The 24,605-nt window shown below is 33.9% G+C and overlaps 1 protein-coding gene and 1 long non-coding RNA gene across 3 annotated transcripts; one reads left to right on the forward strand and one right to left on the reverse strand.

Moving 5' to 3' along the window:
• Positions 1–3,754: 3,754 nt before the first annotated feature.
• Positions 3,755–6,530, reverse strand: LOC130459650 (uncharacterized). The gene is made up of 5 exons (XR_008919175.1): positions 6,435–6,530; positions 6,283–6,350; positions 5,374–5,787; positions 5,070–5,219; positions 3,755–4,982 (listed from the first exon to the last, which is right to left on the reverse strand). It is a non-coding gene; the product is annotated as an uncharacterized lncRNA (long non-coding RNA).
• Positions 6,531–9,612: 3,082 nt separating this feature from the next.
• On the forward strand, positions 9,613–23,280 carry LOC110803688 (3-phosphoinositide-dependent protein kinase 2). Of its 2 annotated transcripts, none has more exons than XM_056843606.1 (11): positions 9,613–9,998; positions 15,745–15,925; positions 16,029–16,081; positions 18,143–18,244; positions 18,340–18,448; positions 18,531–18,609; positions 18,815–18,980; positions 21,829–21,963; positions 22,058–22,221; positions 22,359–22,581; positions 23,009–23,280. In XM_056843606.1, the coding sequence occupies exons 1-11, from the start codon at positions 9,741–9,743 to the stop codon at positions 23,090–23,092; spliced, it is 1,554 nt and encodes a 517-aa protein (XP_056699584.1). In that variant the 5' UTR covers positions 9,613–9,740; the 3' UTR covers positions 23,093–23,280. The 2 variants fall into 2 exon arrangements, with proteins under 2 accessions (XP_056699584.1, XP_021864915.1); XM_022009223.2 differs by having other exon boundaries at positions 9,614–9,986.
• Positions 23,281–24,605: the final 1,325 nt, after the last annotated feature.

The following is a 24,605-nucleotide window of genomic DNA, read 5'->3' on the forward strand; positions in this document are numbered from 1 at the left end:
CGTGTAGTGCGGCAGGTAGGAAAAAGAAGTTAATCTCGTCCATACATTTTTTAATCAACGGTCCATAACGCTTCCCACGCTTCTCACCATAAGACCCCTTCTCACCGGATCCTTCCCCTATATATATATATATATATATATATATATATATATATATAAATCTATATAGGGTCCCCCTCCAATGAGAAGATCACTAAAATGAGAAGAATGAGAAGGAATTGTGACCCTCCAACCCATTTAATCTGACGGTTGATGTTTAAGCAAAACTAACAACTACATACCGAGTAATGTTTAAAACCAATTGAACCACAGAATAATTGACCACAAGTCCACCACCCAACTATTTCTCTCTCCTCCATCTTTCATCCCACTCCCTCAATGCTCAACTACTCTTTCTCTCTCCTCATCTCTCTCATCCCTCTTCTCTGTAACTATTTCGGGTTGGGATGATACAGGCAAACACCGCCGCGAGCGGGGAGGAATTGGTGGCGGATAGTCAATGATTCTGGCAGTGGCGGTTGGGATGAAGCCTGAAGGTCGGTGATGTGATTAGGGAGTGTGTGATGAGTTCCGGTAAGAAAGCCACCGCCGTGTTGAGTTGTGGTGGGACTGTATATATTGAATGTAAGGTCGTCGCTGGTGGTGGCGGCGTTTGGCTCTCGTGGGCCAAACTGAGGTTGATTCGCAGGTTTGGTGGAGGAGAACGAAAATGGCGACGGCGGCGGAGCAGTGCATATGGTGGAGGAAGATGGTGAGAGTGTGAAGGTATCATCAATGGCAGAAACAAGCTGAATATTGTGAAGAAGATGCCCATTTGTATTTCTATTCAATTCAATTGGGGTTTTTATGGGGCTCCTTTGAAACATTATATTCAAGCAAGCAAAACCATTAGATTATTATTGTTGTTTTTGTAATAAATTAGTTATTTAGTTAGCAAGTGCGCATAAATGGAGTATAAGTCAATCTAGCTTTGAAGGTTAATCAAATTTTCATGACCATGGCTGAACTACATTACTACACTCAAAATAAAATAAATTTTGTCATATTTAAATGAGCAAAAAAATTTAATGGGTAAAATAAGTTTTAATGAGCAAAAAAACTATAAAGGTTAGGAAAATTTTGCTCATTTTGTGCAAATCAGGGAAAAAAAAGTACAAAAAATGAGCCAAAAAAAAAACTTAAATGAGCAAAAAAAACAATTAAAAAATTATTTGATCATTTGTGTTAATTATAAAAATGAGCAAATTTTTTGAATGTTGCGTAATGTGAGATTTTAAAATATTTGCTCATATAGACACAATGAGCAAAGTTTTGAATATTAACAAACCCGAACTTTAAAATATAAAATCGAAACTATAATATTGCTCATTGTGTCTAAATGAGCAATATTATAGTTTTGATTTAGAATTTTTGCTCAATGTGTCTAAATGAGCAAATATTATAGTTTCAATTTTAAAATTTTGCTCATTGTGTCTAAATAAGTAAATATTAAAGTTCGGATAGTTTTGGTCATTTGTGTCTAAATGAGTAAATATTAAAATCTGAACTTTAAACTATTGCTCATTGTGTCTAAATGAGCAAATATTATAGTTTCGATTTTAAATTTTTGCTCATTGTGTCTAAATGAGTAAATATTAAAGTTCGGATTTTAAAATTTTGCTCATTGTTTTTAAATGAGCAAATATTAAAGTTCGATTTTGAACTTTTGCTCATTGTCTCTAAATGAGCAAAATATTATAGTTTCGATTTTAAAATTTCTAAATGAGCAAATATTAAAGATCAGATTTTAAATTATTGCTCAATGTGTCAAAATGGGCAAATATTAAAGTTCGATTTTAAACTTTTGCTCATTGTTTTTAAATGAGCAAATATTAAGGTTCGATTTTAAATTTTTGCTCATTGTGTCTAAATGAGCAAATATTATAGTTTCGATTTGAAATTTTTGCTCATTGTGTCTAAATGAGTAAATATTAAAGTTCGGATTTTTAAGTTTTGCTCATTCTGTCTAAATGAGTAAATATTAAAATTCAAACTTTAAACTTTTGCTCATTATTTCTAAAGAGCAAATATTAAATTAAATTTCGGATTTTAAATATTTGCTCATTGTTTTTAAATGAGAAAATATTATAAACTCGATTTAAAATTTTTGCTCATTGTGTCTAAATGAGCAAATATTAAAGTTCGGATTTTAAGTTTTTGCTCATTGTTTCTAAATGAGCAAATATTAAAATTCAGATTTTAAATTTTTTGCTCATTGTGTCTAAATGAGCAAATATTAAAGTTCGGATTTTAAACATTTACTCATTGTTTTTAAATGAGCAAATATTATAGTTTTGATTTTAAATTTTTGCTCATTGTGTCTAAATGAGCAAATATTAAAGTTCGGATTTTAAACTTTTGTTCATTGTATCTAAATGAGAAAATAATAAAATCCGAACTTTAAACGTTTGCTCATTGTGTCTAAATGAGCAAATATTATAGTTTCGATTTGAAATTTTTGCTCATTGTGTCTAAATGAGCAAATATTAAAGTTCGGATTTAAATTTTTGCTTATTGTTTCTAAATAAGCAAATATTAAAGTTCAGATTTTAAAATTTTTGCTCATTGTGTCTAAATGAGCAAATATTAAAGTTCGGATTTTAAACATTTGCTCATTGTTTTTAAATGAGCAAATATTATAGTTTCGATTTTAAATTTTTGCTCATTGTGTCTAAATGAGCAAATATTAAAGTTCGGATTTTGAACTTTTGTTAATTGTATCTAAATGAGCAAATATTAAAATCCGAACTTTAAACGTTTGCTCGTTGTGTCTAAATGAGCAGATATTATAGTTTCGATTTGAAAATTTTGCTCATTGAGTCTAAATGAGCAAATATTAAAGTTCGGATTTTAAAATTTGCTCATTGTGTCTAAATGAGCAAATATTAAAATCCGAACTTTAAACTTTTGCTCATTGTGTCTAAATGAGCAAATATTGTAGTTTCCATTTAAAATTTTTGCTCATTGTGTCTTAATGAGCAATTTTTAAAGTTCGGATTTCAAAATTTTGCTCATTGTTTCTAAATGAGCAAATATTGAAGTTCGGATTTTAAACATTTGCTCATTGTGTCTAAATGAGCAAATATTATAGTTTCGATTTTATTAATAAGGGATAAAGTCTCAAGGTTCTTATTGCGAGCAAATGTCCCTTCTTATCGCTGATGGTTGAGATTGAAGTTTCAGTTCCTTATTGCGAGAGACCACGCGTTCATTTTCATAGCCGGTATAATGACATGACATGAATGCTTTGTAGAGTAATTCCTATGTTTCTTTAGTTCTTCCATATTGAATTAGCATGTTTGCCACCTTGTGAATTCTGGTATGGTATATTGGTATACCTGTTGTATAAGAAACAGTCAAGTTAAGCTAGCAAATAACAAGCAATTTTTAGCTCTCAATTTTTGGAAGTCTGAAAGATAATTATCCAACAATAACCTGTTGAATGCTACTCAACCATCCTATTATCTGTTGAACCTTAGACTTATCTATATCTATCAATGATTATCGTTAGCCAACGACCTTCACGGCTTGGAATTTTAGTACCCTTTAATTGTGTACCACATTTGTTGGGAACAAACAGAATATGCTGTAACTGTAAGCACCTTTATTTACATATTTCAGTTTGGCGAGTATGAATTCCATTACCATTATGTAATGTATTTTCTAAAAAGATATGGTTAAGCATCTCCAGTCCTCTGCAGCTGGTACTGAAAAAGCTCACAATTTTTAAGGTTTGGGAAGTAAATAACATTAACCCAAAAGTAAATAAAACAATACAAAAAGTAAAGATTGACCTACGTGGGATTCGAACCCACATCTTTTGTGCATTTGCACAATGCTCTACCTATTGAGCTAGTAGGTTAGTGTTTTTAAATAGAATCAAATGAGCAAAATAAATTTACTCATTTGTGCAAATGAGCAAAATAAATTGTCTTATGAAATGCTATTCACATCAGCTTCAGGCTTCACCTGCTCTGGCAAACCATTTTGTTTCTCAGCTTTAGAATTATCTTCTCCAACTGTGTTCTTTTCATGAGTAGTAGTTACTTGAGAAGGATCCCCTACTTCCTTATCCTCAATACTACTAAACCTGACATCCAAATATCTAATGAAATGACAACGCCGACTGAAGGAGTTACACAGATCAGCCTGTACTGTTTTGGGTATTCAGAGTTTGCAGAATTGCAGCAATATTACCTCAATGCCACAATGGGTACTCCATACGTTAGACTATTCCATCTCCAACCCATTTAAAACTCGAAGCTAATTGGTAACTTCAGACTTTTCATTTTGGTAGGAGATTTTTTATATTAAGAATGAAAAATGAAAAAAAGTACTGCAAGGGGAAAAGAAGTCCTTACAAAAGACACCTGACCCTTACAGAAACAGGGGAGGGGGGTGTGGACCATAAAATAATCTTCCATGTACAGAATAACAGTTGCCAATGCCATATCATACATTTTCGATCCAGGCTGCAGAAGCTCCATGGACTTGAAGATAGCCAAAAAATAGAATCAACATAAGATGACAGCAGTTTATGCGGGCATACATATAGGAACATGACACTCACAAGGTATAGAGGAATTATGGCAGCCCTTATACGTTCTGTTGATTCAGATAAATAAATGAATACACACTACCTTAATGTATGATGCATCAGTATACTACAATTCCCAAGCTGAGGATACAACATGGAAGATCACTGGCTGCATCCATCCTATTTCAACTAGGTTAAAACTTAAAAGAAGAGCATTGTAGCAATGATCTTGCTGCAAACCATGTAAGAGTGAACCCTCAAACCAAGAAATTGCAGGCATTGCATATTTTTGAAGACATATAACCTAAATACGATAATAACTATAGCAAGAAATATAGTAATCAGTTTTATATGAACTCACCACAGTTGAGGTAGCTCCAACAGCAAACAGTTTTGCACCATTACGCTGCAAATCAAACAAAAATATGATAACACCACCAGAGCATAATAGGAATGCAGCAACAGACCAGTAGCAAACGGACGGCAGACTTACTCATTTTTGCTCATTTGCACAAATGAGCAAAATAAATTTACTCATTTGTGCAAATGAGTAAATTTATTGCTCATTTGATCAGATGAGCAGTTTACTTTAGACTGTTTTTCTGCAGGACTTCTGGGGGAGCAGCTTGTCCAACCAGAGAAACTTTACAGAAGAATATTGAAAGAATTAATAACTATATTGATTAACGTATTAGCTTCTAAATAGTTTCTATTGGATTTGGACTCAAACTTTGAATCCAAACTACTTCAGATTGAACATAGACTTTACGAGTTAACTTATATATCTGGGTACAAACCTGCATTTTAAAAAACGGTCCCATACCAATTTGAAATGGTATAGATAGCCAGACCAATAGCACCGATAGGATCAATCCACCAATAAAATTTGTCACCAAGAATTGCAGCGATTAATCCCACAACATTTGTCACTACATCAAAGTAATGATCCTGTCGATAGGTAAAAAACAGAAGCATGTCATCATATCTCAATATAATCTTAATTTACCAAAATAATGTTTACTAAAGTGCTTCTAATTGACCCGCCTTTGCATATGCACGAACGATCCTGTTCCCTGAGTTTTTGCAGTAAAGCCATAGTGTGAATTTTACAGCTGTGGCAGTAAGGAGCCAGACAAGTTGCTCGTATATCATCTTTGGCGAAGGTTCATTTCTTATTAATTGTTCCACCGCTTCAATCAGCACCTGAAATCCTGCATCAAAAATGTTTATTGGAGAGACTGATTTTACATTTGCAACTTTTTATCCATCTTTTTATCAACTGTCTTTCTTTCCTCATTTGCAGTCATCTTGATCAACAGATTATTGATTATAATTATGTTTATTTAAACATCATAATGTGAAAAATTACTGGTTGTTTTTTTATTAATGCAACTACTCAATCTGATTAAACTAAAGTTCGACTATAATTTCTTCAATTCCTCCTGAATCACAAATAACAACTACGAATGATAACCTAAAGGACAACAAATACGAATGAAACTTTTCACAATTTCTTCAATTCCTTCCTAATCACAAATAACAAGTATGAATAATAACATTCACAACAACAAAAACTTGGAGATGTAGACATCAATCATGAAAAACCATTAAATTCGAGCAGTATGCGAAAATCAAATTAAAAAGGCAATGAACATTTAGGAAATTGAAAACCTAGAAACTAATTGGACTAAATTAGGAACGTTTACCTTCAATTTTAAGCTCGATTATTGCAGATTCATGTGAATAATTGAGTGTTGCAGACATCAAATCAAAGCTGAAAATAACTATAGACCATTAGGAATCACCAATCAACTGCAGAACCTACAATTTACATAAATCAACAAAGAATTACACTTACCAATTATAGCAGAGGAGACGACGCGTAGATTATGGCAGCGTGGAGATGGTGGCGGTGCAGTGGTTGCAACAGGTGAGGAGCGGTGGCGGTGAGGAGCGGTGGCGGCGAGGAGAGAGAATCACGAAGGAGAGAAAATGGAGGAGAGAGAATAAGGAGTTTACTCCATGAAACTGAGACTGAAGCACGAGGAGAGAGAAACGAGAGCAAGGGTTTCTTTTTTCTTTTTTCTTTTTGCAATATTCACAATTTTGCCATTATTGAACGCGGGAGGTGAAAGATTACAAGCTGTTAGATCTGATCACAGCGAACGCACGAAATTGCTTCTCATTCTTCTCATTTTAAGCTCCCTTCTCATTTGAGTATATATATATATATATATATATATATATATATATATATATATATATATATATATATATATATATATATATATATTAAAAAAAACCTTTTTTTCAATTGTCCACGGGTGTATAAGAGCCTATTAGTCAACATTCTAACGAACAAATACTCAAGAGGTATGGTCAATAACTACATTGTTAATATACTGTCATGTTAATGCATATTGAGTAGCATATATAGGGTCCAAGGTGGTTAACTACTTAACAAAATTAGTTGTAACATAGGTACCATAGTATTTTCTATAATAAATAACAAAAAAGTTTTTTGGAGAGCAATGAGAGCGTGGATTTTCATGTTACAATATTAAATGTTAATGCCATTTTCAAATAATAAAATAAAATAAAAAATATCATTTATCTTATTCTATCTTTTCCATGTAATTATTAGATAAATATTTAGTAAAATTACAACCAACAAACAAAAAGTACAATATAAGATAAACATTTTAGAATTAAAGATAGAACATTTAATTTCTAAAAAGAAGATAAAAACATTTTTGGATAAAATTAAGGCACCGAAGGAAATTACCCCATTAAAGTTAATGGGATATTGATAAGATTAATGGTTAGTAAGCAACTTAGCCTATTCTAACCAACATTTAGCCTATTCTAACCAACATTTAGCCTATTAGATTATTATCTTTAAAACACTCCACACAATATGTAACATAGTCTAATGATTTAGTTTCAAGCCCATTATACTCGGATCAAGGTAACACAAATTCTTGTTTACAAGGGTTGTACAATAAATATTGTACATCAGAGTAAAAGTTAACTCAAAATGTTTAAAAGTTAAGCTTATATATGTAAAAGTATCCATTTTTTAGTGATAAATTTTTTCATTTTAATAAAACTTATTTCTTCAAAATCATTAATCTAATATACATATATAAAGGAGGCATATTTGCTGAAAGATTAGAGCGCCACCTAGGATTACTAATGGTTTCGGCCAATGAAAAATAAGATTTCTAATTTTTTTTTGAATTAAAAAAATCGAGTGCCACGTAGATAATTAATTAGGTGCCACGTAGATATTTAAATTAATTAATTACTAATATATACAATTTCATCCAAAATCAAACGCTCTAATAATTAAAAAATAAATTCTAATATACATATATAAAGGAGGCATATTTGCTGAAAGATTAGAGCGCCACCTAGGATTACTAATGGTTTCGGCCAATGAAAAATAAGATTTCTAATTTCTTTTTGAATTAAAAAAATCGAGTGCCACGTAGATAATTAATTAGGTGCCACGTAGATATTTAAATTAATTACTAATATATACAATTTCATCCAAAATCAAACGCTCTAATAATTAAAAAATAAATCTAAAATAAAATTCATCCAAAATCAAACACTAATCTAAAATAAAATTTAATCCAAAATCAAACTTTAATCCAATATTAGAGCGCCACGTAGGAAATCTCATGGTTTCAGCCAATGAAAAATAATACTTCAAAATTATTTTTGAATTAAAAAGTCGAATGCCACGTAGATAAACAATTAGGTGCCACGTAAATATTTTTATTAATAATTATTAATATTTCTTATATACAATTTCATCCAAAATCAAACACTATAATAATTAAAAAATAAATCTAAAATGAAATTCAATCCAAAATCAAAAAATCAATTTAATCTAATATATAAAATATAGCAGTTGATATATGTAGGAGTTTTATTTTAACGTAACAATTTAATAGAAACCGTGCATCGCACGGGCTAAAGTCTAGTAATGTATAAAATTAATCATTTAACTATTTAAAATGTTTATCTATCAACGTTTTTTTTACTAATATAAAAGTTAATCAAAACTAGGTTAAAGTTAAAAAAAAATGGGTAAAAGTTATTTTGGTGTACAATAAATTTATTGTGCACCTAGTGCGCACAAGACCTTTTGTCAAAGTAATGAGCTATGAAGGAACGGGTATTCAAAAGATAAAATCAAATACTTTGGATATATTAAACATAATTTCATATCCAATGTCAAATTTGATTCCTATATAAACTCATGTACATTAAATTTTACTTAATATTTTAAATCCAAATGTTATTGGTCAACAAAAAACTACAATTGCCAATACTCATAATTCATTGTTTTGTATTTATCAAGAGTATTGGGAGCTTCCATAGGATTGTACAGTCACAATAATAATTAAATTAATTAAAAAATGATAAAATAAAATAGTCAAAGAGATAAACATTTTATAAAGCACTCCATGCCCACCTGACGCCTTCTATTGTATTATCATTCACCTATTTAAAGATAACTCAATGTTTACAGGTTCACTTGAAGAGTGGTATAAGAACATATTAGTTGCACCATTGCACGGGCTTTACATCGGGTTACATTTTACTTTACGAATATCAAAGGTTTAATATAAATAAAACTCTATTACATACTTGATAATTATCATAAACATTTTAAATATTAAGAACACATTTATACTTCAACTTGAAAAGGGACCTACTTTAACCTTTTATTATACGTATAATTTATAAAATAACTATTTGTATACAATAATATAATAAGACAAATATGTACGAAAATTGACAAATCCGTGTATCGCACGGACTTCAATACTAGTAAATAGTAATTTTCTCTTATTTTTTCAATAATCGATGACAAACTTGAATATGTTTTTAATAAATTAGCGTGAAACAAAACTTAAAAAAAGTATTTAACAAAATTCGTGTGTTGCACGGACCTAAACTAAAACAATGACTTCAAAAAACTAGTTTAAAATAAATAACGCAAAATAAAGCTGTTAATTTTTTTTTTAGAAGACACAAGATACAGTGGTATCTTCCTTTTTTCTCGCTTTTATTATTTAATTTTTTATTTTAAATTTAATTTTTTATGAAATTGGTGAGGATGTGAGCTATTTTGGGAGGAGAGAGAGAAATGTTGGCAGTGGTCGGAGGAGGAAAAGGTGCAAAAATGGAGCAGGAATTTGATTCAAAGTTGAGGATTCAAGATGAATCATCCAACAATGGCGGCCGAGGTGGAAGCGGTGGCGGAGGAGGTGGTGGTGGTGGTAATGGCGGTGTTCAAAGAGGCAAGAGTTTTCAATTCAGGGCTCCTCAGGAGAATTTCACCATTGAAGATTTTGAATTGGGGAAGATCTATGGCGTTGGTTCTTATTCTAAGGTTGGAATTCTGGTACTTTTTAGTTCAATTTTTTTTTATTACTATTTTTGGTTTTTGTATTGCGTTCTATTGATAGTTTCATGTATTTTTTATAATCAGTTCATGGGTTTTCACAAAATATCGGTATGGAAGGAATTGATAATTTATTGTAATTTTTGTAATTTCATGTTACTGTGATTATTTCATGTATTTTCCCAGAAATCTTAATTCCTATCGTTCATGTTAGTTATATGGACTACTCCATATTTGATTTGATTACATAATCTCTATGATCATAAAAACTGGAAGAGTTTGAGGATTATATAGCGGTTCAGAATCATTTTGCATGCAAGGTTCTGGATGATTCTTGAGGGTTAATGCCGAGTTACCGTGTTAATGTGATCCTTTTTGTTTAAATCATTGGTGATTAGCTATGGTCTTGAATTGCACGGTAACTCAAAGAATCATTCTGTAATTGGTTGATGTGATATACCATTCAATTTTAATAAGTATTTCTTGGTATACATCTATTTGAGGCAGCAAGTGCGACCCCAAAAATGCCGTACATCCATCTTATAGAGGCAGTGTTGCTTATAATCAGGATAGAAACATTGGTGTTGTAGTGGCCTGATGCGGAGCAAGCAGAGTAGAGTTTGTCCTTAATGTTGTATTAACCTTTGTACTGGCAATTGCAAGCAGAGTAGAGTTTGTCACCTGCGCCCTCCATACGATTGTCTAGTGATTTAGGCCATTTAGCACAGCACTCAATTTAATGGAATTATCTGTCCAGAATTTTGTATTAGGATGAGGAGGAGGGGGGGGGGGGGGGGGGGTAACCAATTTTGGCACCCAAAATGTAATAGTGACCATGCAATGCATTAATCGAATTGCTGAATCCGTAATTCCGTGTTTCCTTGACAATGTTTTATTCCATAGTCTGAATTTTCAATTATACCCAAAACTTGAAAATAAAAGAACAATAGGAAAGAAGTTAAAATGCAGGAGGAATTTGTACCATGTCATTTTCAGCTCTAATTGTATGATCAAGCGGGGAATTGGACTGCACTGAAAACGATTTAACCACAATTTCAACCACGACCAAGAGGTCATTCCATGTACTTGAATAGTTGAATGTGGCTTGAAGGATATGTGGCTTCAGAGTTCAGACTCGTACTGATTGCTTAAGATAATTCTGAAAGGAAGCATTGGGCATCACTTGAAATTGGAGGAAAAGAAAATTTTGTCTAGTCTAATGGTTTTGCAGTCTGTCTAGATATTTAGTTGATGTCGGAAACTGGGCTGAGAATTTTGTTTCAGTTGGACATTATTCATCAAGTGACACGCAATGAGGATTATTGTTGTGTGCTTGCTTAAGCAGCGAAGTAACTTTTTCTCAACATGTTTTGACAGCTTGCAAGTTGCAACCATATTGAGGAACTATAAATTTTGACTTTGAGAATTATGCATTGGGAGAACTAAGAGGGCTTATCAATGATTACTGAGGGAATTTGTCTCCAGATCTTTCCTTGACGTCTTGGTACTCAATAGGCCACAATCTGAATATGTGGAAAAGGTGAAACAACATTTTCTACACCTTTTTTTGGTGAAACAGAACCACTATCTGACTAATTGACTACTACAAATATCTTGAAGCGACTAAAGGATTTGAAATTTTAAGTTTAGGCTCTATCATTTCTTTTGCATCTCTGCTCTGGAAACCTTTGAGTTGAATAAAGAGATTGAAGGGTTTGTGTAGTTGGACTAAAAACTTTTGGTTGTTTTTTCTATAAAGGTTGTATAATTTCCTTTTATGTCATGCCGGAGTATTGATGCAGCAGTGGCCTTCCAACTTCCAAGTTGTTTAATTAAAGATTCCTTGTTAATGTTAATGGCGAAGTGAGGGCTCTAATCGACATCATGTATTGTGTTTCCTCCACAATGACTCTGTAGTTACTCATATTTATTAAGCTCAACTTGGTAGTTTTCCAAAACAATAGGAATGGTCCAAGTGGATTGTAAATTCTTAGCCTTGAGGATTGGAGTTAGAAGGAGGTCCATTAATAAGTTTTGCATTATTGTCCACTTGAAACAGGTATACTGTGTCATTACACAACATTGAGGATAATGCAAAAATTGAGTTCAAGAGTGTTCCAACGAGCAATCATATGCGTTATATGGAAAACTATGGAGGGAGTTATGGACATTTGATGTTAAGCTGGTTAAAGAAATGAAATTACACAGTTTGTGTTCGCAGGGCCATACCTTGCCAACAGATTTTGCGCAACTTATCTAGGATATATCACAGGCATAGAAAAAAATATAGATGCAGTCACAATCGCGGTAACGGTCGAGTTGTCGTGAAAATCGCTTGTTATGGATGAATAGAACAAATCGCGGCTAATGCGGGGTGATTTTTTTCAAAAATTTTAACATTAATGATTTTAAGCCCTTTTCACATTTTTAGTCTAGAGCGTATTATTTCAGCATAATATAACCAAACGTAACATAATATGAGGGGCCAAATTTTTTTTTTGAACAAATAATCCCTTAAAATATTATATTTCATAAACTACATAACTAGTAAAGTACTTTTGAGTTTTGACCAATTGGAACAAAAGAACGGTGTAATGGGGAAAAATATGTTCTAACACGTCGAGTCACTGTTATTTAATGAACAATGCAGGAAGAAAGATGTGGTTTTTGTTGCGGTGTTGTATAATGGGGTTTTGCAGAATGGCAATTTCAAAACCCATTACCCAATGGCCAAGTTTTAATTCCATGGTCATAGGCTGACCGTGTAAGTTTGCTGAATGATGAAGTGCCATGGTGATGTTTGAGCTTGATGATGTCTTCTTTACTGTATTCTCCCCATTTTCTTACATGAAAGGAAAATTAATTTTGATCATAGATCTTAATGTGTGGCTTAGAGGGTTATCTGATACATTGCTTTTCCCTATTACAAAATATTGTTTTGTAAAGGTTGTAACTATTTTAAAGATAACTGAGTTGAAACTTTTGAGATTCATTCACTCCCATTTAGCAGAGTTGATGATGATGTTAACTTCACAACATTGTCTCCTTTGTTCTTCATTTAAGACTAGGTCCTTATATCTTAATATGGTACTAACGTAGCTTGGGTTATCTTATGCGGGGGCTATCTTATGCGAGGGTTATCTTATGCGTTGCATTTTCCTTTTAAATAGGAGAATTTCCCTTGGTTGTGATTGGAGATCAGTGAGTTTCATTATAGAGATTAGTTCTCTCTTTCTCTCTTCTTAGTGACTTGTTTTAGGACTTTGTGAGCCCCACTCTTTAAAAATATTCAATTCACAGAAGGATGTTTACTTGTCTAATCTAGGTTTAGTGCTATTTTTGAACCTTGTCCTTAGATTAAGATTGCTTTGTGGTTCAACACTTCCTCAATCTAAGTTCATATTCCTTTTATTCTCGACAATAGTTTCGACCCAAAAATCTTGAAAATCCGAATTTTGCTTTGAGGTACTTATACGCCTGAATTTGCAAATAAGTCTCTTCATGTTCAGATCTACATCAAAGTTTGGTATTAAAGCCAAAGTGAAAACCAACTTTTTACTATTATTTGGAGGTTTTAGGAATTGATGTTTTGGTGTCTGATGGAGGAAATTGAGATACGTTTTCAACATTTGGAACTCTAAATGTCTAGAACCCTTCTCTACCTTGTTAAACCCATTCCCGATCTTACACCATCTCTCTCCAAACTCGCTTCCCTTACCCAAAATGCTGAAATCCATTTTCCAAGAGCCAAAACATGAAATTCTTTTATGGTGTGTTTGGATACCATCATTTCATTTGAAATGATGGAATTGACCCAAATTTCTTGTTTGGCAATTAAAAGGATTTGAAATTGGAATTGGCCCAAATCCTTCCCCCTGAAAAATAAGCCCATACATTTGGAATTTGAAATCCATATTTAATTGATGTCATTTGAAATCCAAAACTGTGTCTCTCCCGTTTCTCTCTCCTCTGCTCCCCTAAGGCCCCAACTCTCCAAGCACCATTAATAACTTCAGCTATGACTTCATCAACCTCAACTCACCAATTTCTGCTCTCCCAAATTTAAAGGTGATCGAAGAGTCCTGGTTACGAGAGCTTAATGATGCTTTCAAGATGTATGACGACGACGAAAATGGTGACCCAAGGTAAATCGGCATCGTCAATTAGGTGCATCGATTTATCTGAATTTGCTGACTTGCCACATCGGAGCTTGTGTTTGGGCAATCGATTTGCAGCTTGTGTCGCCGCTATTTGTCGACACCACGGCGAGATCGAACGCACCAAAATCACCAGAAAACCACCTTGTGCAAACAAAAATCAGATTGAAGGTTCAACCATGGAAGGAAGCTGGAGGAAGGAGAAGCAATCATTTGTTTGATTTTTGGTTTGGGGGATTTTTAGGTGTTGAATTGATTGAAGGCCAGAAGTTGTGGTAAATTAAAGGAAAAAGAAAATTACTTTCAGTAAATTAAAGTGAATTAGTCAATTAGATCTTTTAATTCGAATGGAGAACACAAATACTGGAATTGAAATTCTCATATTTGCCAAACAAATAATTTGGATTTGAAAGTTGGAATTTGAATTTCTAGAATTGAAATGAAGCATTTTAAATCAATTGATGGTATCCAAACACTACCTTATATGTTTTTGCATTGAAACCTCACTATTAAAATCCCTTTGCAACTTGACTCTCTAGTAAGTTGAAGAATCTTGGTCCAAATCACAAGAGAAACCTCAAGGTCGAAATATTTATCAATTTTGGTGTGCATTATCCCCGTCATATGACTGTTTTTGTAATAAACTAGCTTAATAATAGGGAGGGGTATTTTGGATATTTCATAAATAGTTGGTTAAGGGGAGCTTGAGGAGTAATATAGTCCACTGTAAATAAGGATAGTAGGCAAAGTGGAACCATCTAAAACTAATAAGTTCATATAATACTGTTTTTTAGATTTTGAGATTGAAACAAGCCACTCGTAAGCTTGTATGGGAGTGAACAAGCCACTCGAAAGCTTGCATCTAGCAATCAATCGTTCTATTTTCCAGAAATATAGCTCTGCTTATTATGTAAATTTGCCATGAATCTGTCCAGTTATGTCAATTGGTAACAGCTTTGAAAGATTGAAAAAACATCGAAAGGGAGCTAAAACTTTAAATTCAATCTTGAGTTGACTTGAATAAAGTTGAAGTAAGATGATTTTCCAATGTTCCAGAAGAAGTTTGCGTACAGGAATCCAGGTTTTAGAGATTCGTGACGATACTAAATGAAAAGGGCTTAATTTTTTTTGTTAATTTTTAATCTTAGTGTTTTAGTCAATTGTTTGTTTGTGTTTTGCGTGTTTGAGTGCACGTGTGTTTTCATTCTTTTTGTTGGAGGAAATGGTGTAGCGGGTTGCATTTTTCTTTCTTTCTTTGTTGGTTTTGGTGTAATGCGTTGTTTGCTAAGGATTAATGTAGGGAACCCGGACAATTCATGAATTAAGACATATCAATTCGAGCAAGATTAATTTCTTTATTTGACAAAACTATCAAGACTAGCTTTAGAAAGCTATTTTTCACACTAAGTATATGTTCGAAAATGCCTGGATCCGCACCTGTATAACTTGTTAGAGTTAATTTCAAGTTTTCATCTTGTAAACTATAGGATGAGTGTATCTTGGCAGTCATTTAGTGCTTACTTGCTTCCTAAATCAGATTTTTCCTCTTTAATTTGGTGTGCTCTTTCTAATTGATCAATGGTTTGCAGGTTGTGCGGGCAAGGAAGAAAGATACAGGGGTCATCTATGCTTTGAAGATTATGGATAAGAAGTTTATCACTAAGGAAAACAAAACTTCTTATGTGAAGTTGGAAAGAATAGTTCTTGATCAATTAGATCATCCTGGCATTGTGCAGCTGTTCTTTACTTTTCAGGATACCTTTTCCTTATGTAGGGTATTTTGTCACTTCATTATCTTTCATTGCTTAATTTGTAGCCCTTCTATTGTTTTTCTTTTCCAATTCTTTGTTAAACTTGTTTCTTTGTGATGAAGATATGGCCCTTGAATCCTGTGAAGGTGGGGAGCTTTTTGATCAGATAACCAGGGTAAGTGTGTTGATTTGCTATTTTGTTCAGTTACTATATGGGATATCGTAAGAGATTTTCTTATTTAACCACCTAGACTTACATATAGCCATAAAGGTAAAAAACTAAAGTCCTTACAAATTATTTGTCCCAAATGTCAGACCAGATTTATTTCCCTAATTGTCTATGTTACATTGTTTCGCCAGTGTTTCAATGACAGTATGTAACTATAGTTCTATCATATCTACATAATTATCTCCCATTTATTCATGTTTCTTTCAAATAGTTAAAAGTGTGAAAATAGAAACTTATTTGTTTCCAAAGAGAAAGAGAAAAAAGTATAGGATAACTTTTGCTATTTTAAAATATGGATGTAAAATAACATTTACAATATTTGCAATCAATTCAAATATGATTTAGTTACAACCTACGAAGGCCCTAAACAATTCGTACTAGCATTCACAATCAAGGCTTAAAGTATAGAAAAGGATTTTCTTGGTGGGCTGTGATCTGAATGTATCACATGATCACAAAATCTTGTTCACCTTGTGGTGAATTGGTGGTGATCGCGGGGCTTACTTTACAATGCACTATGCACAGGGGATTGGTAGTTCAGGAATAGAACATGACGGCAGATAGGTAATTTATTTATGAAAAAACTGAGCTTCTGTAGCAGTTTCTTGTGATTCTCTTTCCTTTTAAAATCAGTGATAAATATCGATAGTCATACAGGCTATAGAGACTTAGAGAGAGAGAGAGTGAAGAATTTGAATAGAAGATATGACTCATGAGTAAAGATGAACAGAAAGAATAGAGAGAATAGAGAAGAAAAGAGGTGGTAGTTGTTCAAGATATGATGTTTTCATCTACAGATGTCTTCCAGTGACCCATGGGGAGATGGTGGAATTTGACACGGCCTCTTAGATTAGTGAGAATTTAAGAAAACCTCGGAATGTTCTTGGAGCGGAAAAATGGTAAATCAAACTTGTACTCCATAGTTAGTTATCACTCCCTCCATTTCATAGTGTCATTCAGATTTGACTCTAGAAAAGAAGACAACTGGAAAGGAACTGAGAGGAATAATATTTAATGGACTAATACATAGAGGTAAATAATTTAATTTTTTGGTTTTTGGTGAACCCCACAAAGGTTACGACTACGGCTAAAATGGGTTCGAATCGGGTTAGCCTGAAAGGGGGGTAGCTCTCCGAGCACTGTCTGCTCCATTCAATGGTGGAACCCGAGAGTCTTAAAACTTTAGAATTAGGATAGTTGACTTGAAACATATAAAAACAGAAAGGATGATGGTCACTGTAAAACAGCTTGAGTACTAGAATTATTCTATCCCAGTAAAAGATATCAATACTCCCAAAAATAATGATTATGAGTGTTCTTATGGGGAAGGGGATAAAGTGGATGATTGTTTATTGATAAAAGTACAAATAAAAGTGGATGTGGGGATGGAAAAGTGTAGAATGTGTAAGAAAAAACAATCATGATTTATGGAAAAAAGGGAAAAATCTATGCCCAAAAATAGAAACAGGACACTTAAATAGAAACACCCGATTAGGAATACATGACACTTATTTAGGAACGCAGGGAGTGTAGGTTTTGATGATATCGTCCAAAAAGTTACTACTCAGTATATGAGTACCACTGCTGTCTGTAATTATTGAAGTTTCTGTGAGTCCCAAATTCCAAGTCGTAACCGTGATTTTTACCATCATCTGCCACAATTTTGATTAAGTACTTTAGTGCAAATATGTTAATATGATTTGTCAAGAGATGCTTCATCTCATGATTTTCAGTTGTTATATCATTCTACTAGTAACTTATATTCTACTGACGAAGTGTGAAAGACAAGTTGTTATATACTCATTTGCAACCAAAAAATACAAGATTGTCTGGCCTATGGAGTTGGTTTTTTTTAATGTTTACTTTTGAATTTCTTTTTAGAACCATGATTCGTATCACCTTTTTTTGTTGTTGAATTTCTTCGATGAGTTTATCTTCGTTTCTCATCAATGAATTACTCTACCTTTGTAAATCTTTTATACATGTGAGGAATATTATTTTATGCAGAAAGGTCGTTTGCCCGAGGATGAAGCTCGCTTTTATGCTGCAGAAGTTGTGGACGCTCTGGAGTATATACATGGTTTGGGTTTGATACACCGTGACATTAAGGTAAACTCTTGGTCAGCTGATTTTGTCAATTCTTTCCATGCTTAATGCTATAATTGTGTGTCATTTTACTGTATTAATGCTCTAATCCGGTGCAGCCAGAGAACTTACTGCTTACCTCAGATGGTCACATCAAGATAGCTGATTTTGGCAGTGTGAAACCTATGCAAGATAGCAGTATAACAGTCCTTCCAAATGCTGCATCAGGTTTGTTTATTACTCTATTGCAGGTATTTTGATAGATGGGTTTGCTCATAGTCTAAACTTTGTTCTTTTGTGGATATTCCAGATGACAAGGCTTGCACTTTTGTGGGAACGGCTGCCTATGTTCCTCCAGAGGTCCTGAATTCTTCACCTGCAACATTTGGGTATGTGGATATCATTTTAATGAGAAAGGAAAATAAAGTGTTTGAAACTGACTGAGAATTAACCTTTTGCAACTCTTGGTTTCCTTTGAAAAAGACTTGTCCATCAAATTCACCGTTTTTTTTCTTCCCACATGTCAACAGTGTGAATCATTGTTGCTTCATTGCTATTTAGGACCTCATGCAGCATTTTCCTTTCCTGTAACAGAAACGATCTTTGGGCACTTGGTTGCACCTTGTACCAGATGCTTTCAGGGACATCTCCTTTCAAAGATGCAAGTGAGTGGTTAATTTTTCAAAAAATTATTGCAAGAGACCTTAAGCTTCCAGATTATTTCTCGGAGGAAGCAAAGGACCTCATTGATCGTTTATTGGTAAGACCATTATCAATTATTATATTTCTGAAAATTGGTCTACAATGTATTTCTTAATACTTGTAAATGATTGGTCTGAGTTGATTGGACATCAATTTAGATATTGAACAAAAATTACTTTGCCTTGATCAAATTTAGGGTAGGCATTCCATATTTAATTTTCTTCCATGCCTTATGAGTAGCATCTAGCGTATGGTCACTTTTTCTAATTATGAGCTTGCACTCATGTTTCCGATCTAATTCATTCGTAAAAGCACTTGTGCATTTACCCAAGGGTGTCCCAAAGCTCCTTCACTACCGCAAAAGGTTGTTCCCGATGTTCTTGGTTGAGAGGGCATTTGGCAAATGTGAGAGCATACACATAGTGTTGAACTTAATATTGGGTGTAACAAATTTTGCGACTTCAATCCTTCTCTAGTATAACTACCATTTCATAAATCAGCAAAGTCTAAAGCAACACGCCTTCCACTTCAAGTTTATTGACTATTGTACCATGCTTAATATGATCTCACATTCTCACTAGATAGGCACATCACTTTATCTAGTACGAAGAACTAAACACCATGATTCTTGTGTCCGTTAATTACGGCGTGGATTCCTGTAGTTTGGTACATGGTATGGTGTATGTGGAAAAGTAGGACCTTTTGGCAAAAATATGTGGAACTAGTTATTGCGTCATTGATCCCGTGTTGGGTAGTCATGCATTGCAATAGGAATGACCAATTTCCTGCAAATGAAACCCTTTTAAGCATTTCTCCGCATGTACCTGTAATAGCATTCAAATGATCCTGTGATTCCAGGAATTCCAGCTAGCTTCAACTCATATTGTCCTGAAGACCTTGGAGTTGGATTTTCCCCCCTCACCATAATAGATACAAATAAACCAGTGAAAATCATATACGTGGTGTAATTGTTAAATTCTCCTTTTGGAAATTGTATTGACTATGAAGTTTCCATATCACATGCCTTCATAAATCGATAATAGTATAAGGTTTTCCAATAGAAATCTAGCTGTTTCCAATTAAGAAGATTTCCTGCAACAATGTAGACATGAGAAACATCAGACTCATCTCCAAAACTTGTTAGTAACCCATTTATTAACCACTTCATTTGTTAATTTTTGTAACTTGTCCTCTTGCAAAGCGTGCATAACTGCAAAGGGTGTGGACGTGTGGTGTTAGATCAGTTAATAGGTTCGTTATTTAGATGGAAGTGAGAATGGCATAGTTTGAATTGTGTATTGGAAAGAGGTGGACCTCCTTTCTTTTTTACTGTATCATCTTCGTTCTGATAAGTCTTATATCTTCTACTTGGCCCCTTGAAATGGAGGGATTCCTTTTCTTAAGAATATACACGCTATTTAATTAGGTTAACAGTGACACCTATGTTAACCTCGTTGTTTGTGATTTTAAGAGTAACTGAGTACATGGCCTCGCGCGATAGAATTTGTAACTTCATGTCTTCTTTCAAAGCATGCATAACAGTCAAAGATGTAGTATCTCTTTAGATTCAGTTCATAGATTCATTTTTTTAGATGGACTTAGGGGGTTCAAGTACATAGCAATTTCATATTGGATTGTATATCTGAAAGAGGTTGACCTCCTTGCCTTTTTCAATGTACCATCTTTTTAACTAGTCTTATATCTCCTTGCTATATTGGGTGTCAACTCTGAGCCAGGATTATTAACTAGTGCTAATATCAAAGGAAGGGGTTTAACTACCACAAGCTTTTGCAATTGATCAGATCATGTAGGTTTTGAGCACAATTCATAGATGCCTCAAAGATCTGTTTTATGTTAAAGAGAGATCTAAACAATCCATATGATTAAAGCTTATGGTAGCAAGAAAACTAAGAAAAATCTAGAGTAGGCATTTCTTGTCTATTATGTTACTAGTTTCTGCTAGATTAGTATTGGCCAATGATCCTGGCTCAGTCATATTCTTTCGTGATGAATCGTTGATACTAGCCCTGCGTTAGTCATTATGAACCACGGATAATCACGACTTATCATGATGAGGATTGTATAACAAGAAACAAGGAGGTTAACTTTTCTGGATATATGAATATGTAACAAAATTCTACCAATGCACTATAGCTGGAGTGTTGGACTATCATGCCAAATTGCTGATCCCTATGCCACAAATCATCCTTTCTTTCTATTCTAATAGAACTATTACCTGTTACTTTTTGTTGCTTACACTTTCTTTTTTATCTGTTCCTTATTGTTGGTTGACCTTTTGCTGTTTCCTTATTTGCTTAACTTTTCTTACACAAAACCCATTTACAACACTCTTTTTCGTACATAAACCTCAGTTTAACACTCCGAATTCATTTCATTATACAATAATCAAGAAATCACAATAAAAATAAAGGGAAATCACAAGAAATCAAGAATCTACTTTCCTTGTGTATGACGATCATCAATTCGATTATTGTGGTTGGTGTCTTATAGATTTGTTGGTTTCATATAACCCAAATGGCTTTTATCTCTACCTTTTTCGAGCTCTGTCCATGGAAGTAGGGGAAGCTATCAGTTCATTGGATCTTAGTGGGACAACTCATTATGTCCATTATATTTGCCATTTGAACAAAATAAACCGACAATTGTCTGAATTCCATTTTACTAATCCCCTGTTGCACACTGACTAAGCACACTTCTGGGACAATTTATGCGAGGAGATTTTATGAGGAAATGCTAACAAGAACTTGAGTGGTAAAAGGTCTGCTCAAAGAGAATGTGAATTTGGGAATTGAAACAGGATGGATGGAATAATATGCAAACTGTTCATCATCTTCTTTATAAATTCATGGATCTCTATATATTTTCTTGATGGTTTTGACTTGCAGTCAATAGATCCTAGCGAAAGACCTGGTGCTGGACCTGAGGGGTATGCTGTGTTAAAAAATCATCCTTTTTTCCGCGGAGTTGACTGGGATAACTTAAGAGACAACCCCTCTCCAAAACTTGTCAGGGAACCTATGGTAAAATTCCCCATTGTCACTTCAGTTTCCAATCTATTTGGCTGTTGATGTTCTGACAGATTTTTCTTTCATGATTTTTCTTTGCACCATGTAGGGTCATTTTAGCGGGGCTGACAATTCTCAGGATCCGTGGAATTGCACACATGCCGGAGATGGTACTGTAAAACTAAATGATGTGAACAGTGGTACTTCATCATTTAGTGAAGGAGCCGGTCACGTAACTAGGCTTGCATCAATTGATTCTTTCGATTCAAAGTGGTGGGAAATCTTTTCTGCACATAATAGAAATTCTAGTTTAAAGTTTCTGAATATCTGTTTCTAGTATCTGCAGTGTGCTAAAGTTGCCATGCAACTAGATTGTTTTGTTTAAATCCATATTATGCTTGTACTGGCAGGCAACAATTCTTGGAACCTGGTGAATCTGTTCTCATGATCTCTATGGTGAAGAAAATGCAGAAGTTGTCGAGTAAGAAAGTGCAGCTTATTCTTACCAACAAACCAAAGTTGATTTACGTGGACCCGTCAAAGTTGGTAGTGAAGGGAAACATTATTTGGTCTAATAATCAGAATGACTTGAATCTTCAAGTCTCTAGTCCTTCTCATTTTAAGATATGCACTGTGAGTGTTTCTTTATCAAAAAAGTTTGTTCTTTAAAGGATTTCTCTGATTCATGTTGTTTCAAATTCCTTATACCCTTTTTTGTAGTTGCTTTTGATTTTGTTCCATGCTTTTGAGTCTATTGTTGGCGTATTGGATATATAAAGAGATTGAGTTGAGACTGCAGATTTTATCACTTATTCTTCTGTTTGTATCCATTGAGATCTATAAAGTACAGAGTCTATTCATCTATTGTTGTTGGTCTGTTGGATTTATAAAGAGATTGAGTTGAGATTGCAGATTTCATCACTTAATTCTTCTGTTTGTATCAATGGAGATGTATCAACTAACTCCACAGTTTTATTTAATCTACTACATTGTTCCTTTACCCTGTGATTCACAAGTTTGATTTTCCTTTTGATCGTTGTCCTTTGTAAAATTTGTTCAGCCCAAGAAAGTAATGTCATTTGAAGATCCCAAGCAGAGAGCATGGCAATGGAAGAAAGCAATTGAAGGACTTCAAAACCGATGAATCTTTTTTCACAGAGATAATTTTTTGTTTCTTTTGAATATAATGTAATACACAGGAATCTGAGGATCTTCATGAAAGATTTTAGTTGAATAGAAATTATAATATTCCAAGATCTGGCTGCCTCAAGGCATGACGCCTGACCTCACCATTATATTTACCGTCTTATAAGGCTGTTTTAGCTGAATTCACTTCCTTTCATGTCACCTCAATACCCCCCTCCCCTATTCTTCCTGAGAACATCTAAGGTGCATCCTTCTCACATTTTTCCATCACATTTGCAGAGCATGTGATTGAGTGAGGGGGTCACTAGTTGTTAATCTTTAGAGGTTTGTTAAGCCACTAGTTGTTAGTAAGTTGTTTTACCATCCAGTTGTTATATATATATATATATTTTGCCATCCATTATGCTTTTCTATTTTAAGCTCGTCTTTCGTGCACGGGGTACCAACAGTGGGGTGAAGCTAGAGGTGTCCAATCGGGTCACCGGATGGATTATGGGTTGACCCATGACAGTTCGGGTCAGGTTCGGGTCAAAAGCTTTCGGGATCAAACCGGTTTGGGTCGGGTCTATTCAGTTTGGGTTAATTCCGGTCAATTGTTGTCGAATCTGGGTCAATTTCGGGTCGGGTCAAGTTCGGTTCGGGTAAAAAACGGACCAGGTGATCACGTGTCTGGTTCTAAACGGGTTTTGCCTGGTCAAACTCGGGTTGGGTAACTTTGGGTCGGGTAGACTTTGGCTCTGGTCATTTCAGTTCAGATCAATTCATACCAGTTCAATTTCGGTTCGGGTCATTTCAGTTAGATTAAATGTTTTTCGATTTCAGTCTAGATCTTTTCAAGTCATTTTCGATTAATGTTTTCATTCTATTTCTAATTAATAAGCTATTAATCTTTGTCTTAACGAGAATTTTTTATTTACTGAATTACAACATCGTTATATCAATTAGAGTTTGCTGTAAGTTATAAGATGATTAATAGCTATATAACGAGAACCATATGTAAACACTATACTGCACAATATATGTAAATATTTTTTTATTTTTTTTGGTGTTAGCACCCGGTTCACCCTCATGGCTAATCCGGATTCGGTGCGAGTTCTGGGTGGTTAGGTTCCAGTCCCCTCCCAATTGTTGTTGTGAGGGATCGAACACGGGTTCTCCCTACCAAGTTTAGCCCCAATCACCACTAAACCAACAAGCAATTGGTATATATGTAAATCTATAAGAATATAACTCTTTGAGTTGACATGAAATCAAACTTACTAAACAATTAACGATTATAGTGTATAAGAACATACATAATAAACATACTCCAAGTACAGCGAAACATCTACTCTGTATAACTTATCAAAAATAATTCTTCAATTTACTAGTGTGTCCTAACAAGTTTAAAGAACATAATACTCACTTCGTTCCGGAATACTCACACAATTTTAACTGGACACGTTTGCCAATGCACAACTTTAACCACCAATATCTTTAAGTACATATTATAAAAACTTATAAAATATTAC

Source organism: Spinacia oleracea, chromosome 4 (assembly GCF_020520425.1).
Source record: "Spinacia oleracea cultivar Varoflay chromosome 4, BTI_SOV_V1, whole genome shotgun sequence".
Lineage (NCBI taxonomy): Eukaryota > Viridiplantae > Streptophyta > Magnoliopsida > Caryophyllales > Amaranthaceae > Spinacia > Spinacia oleracea.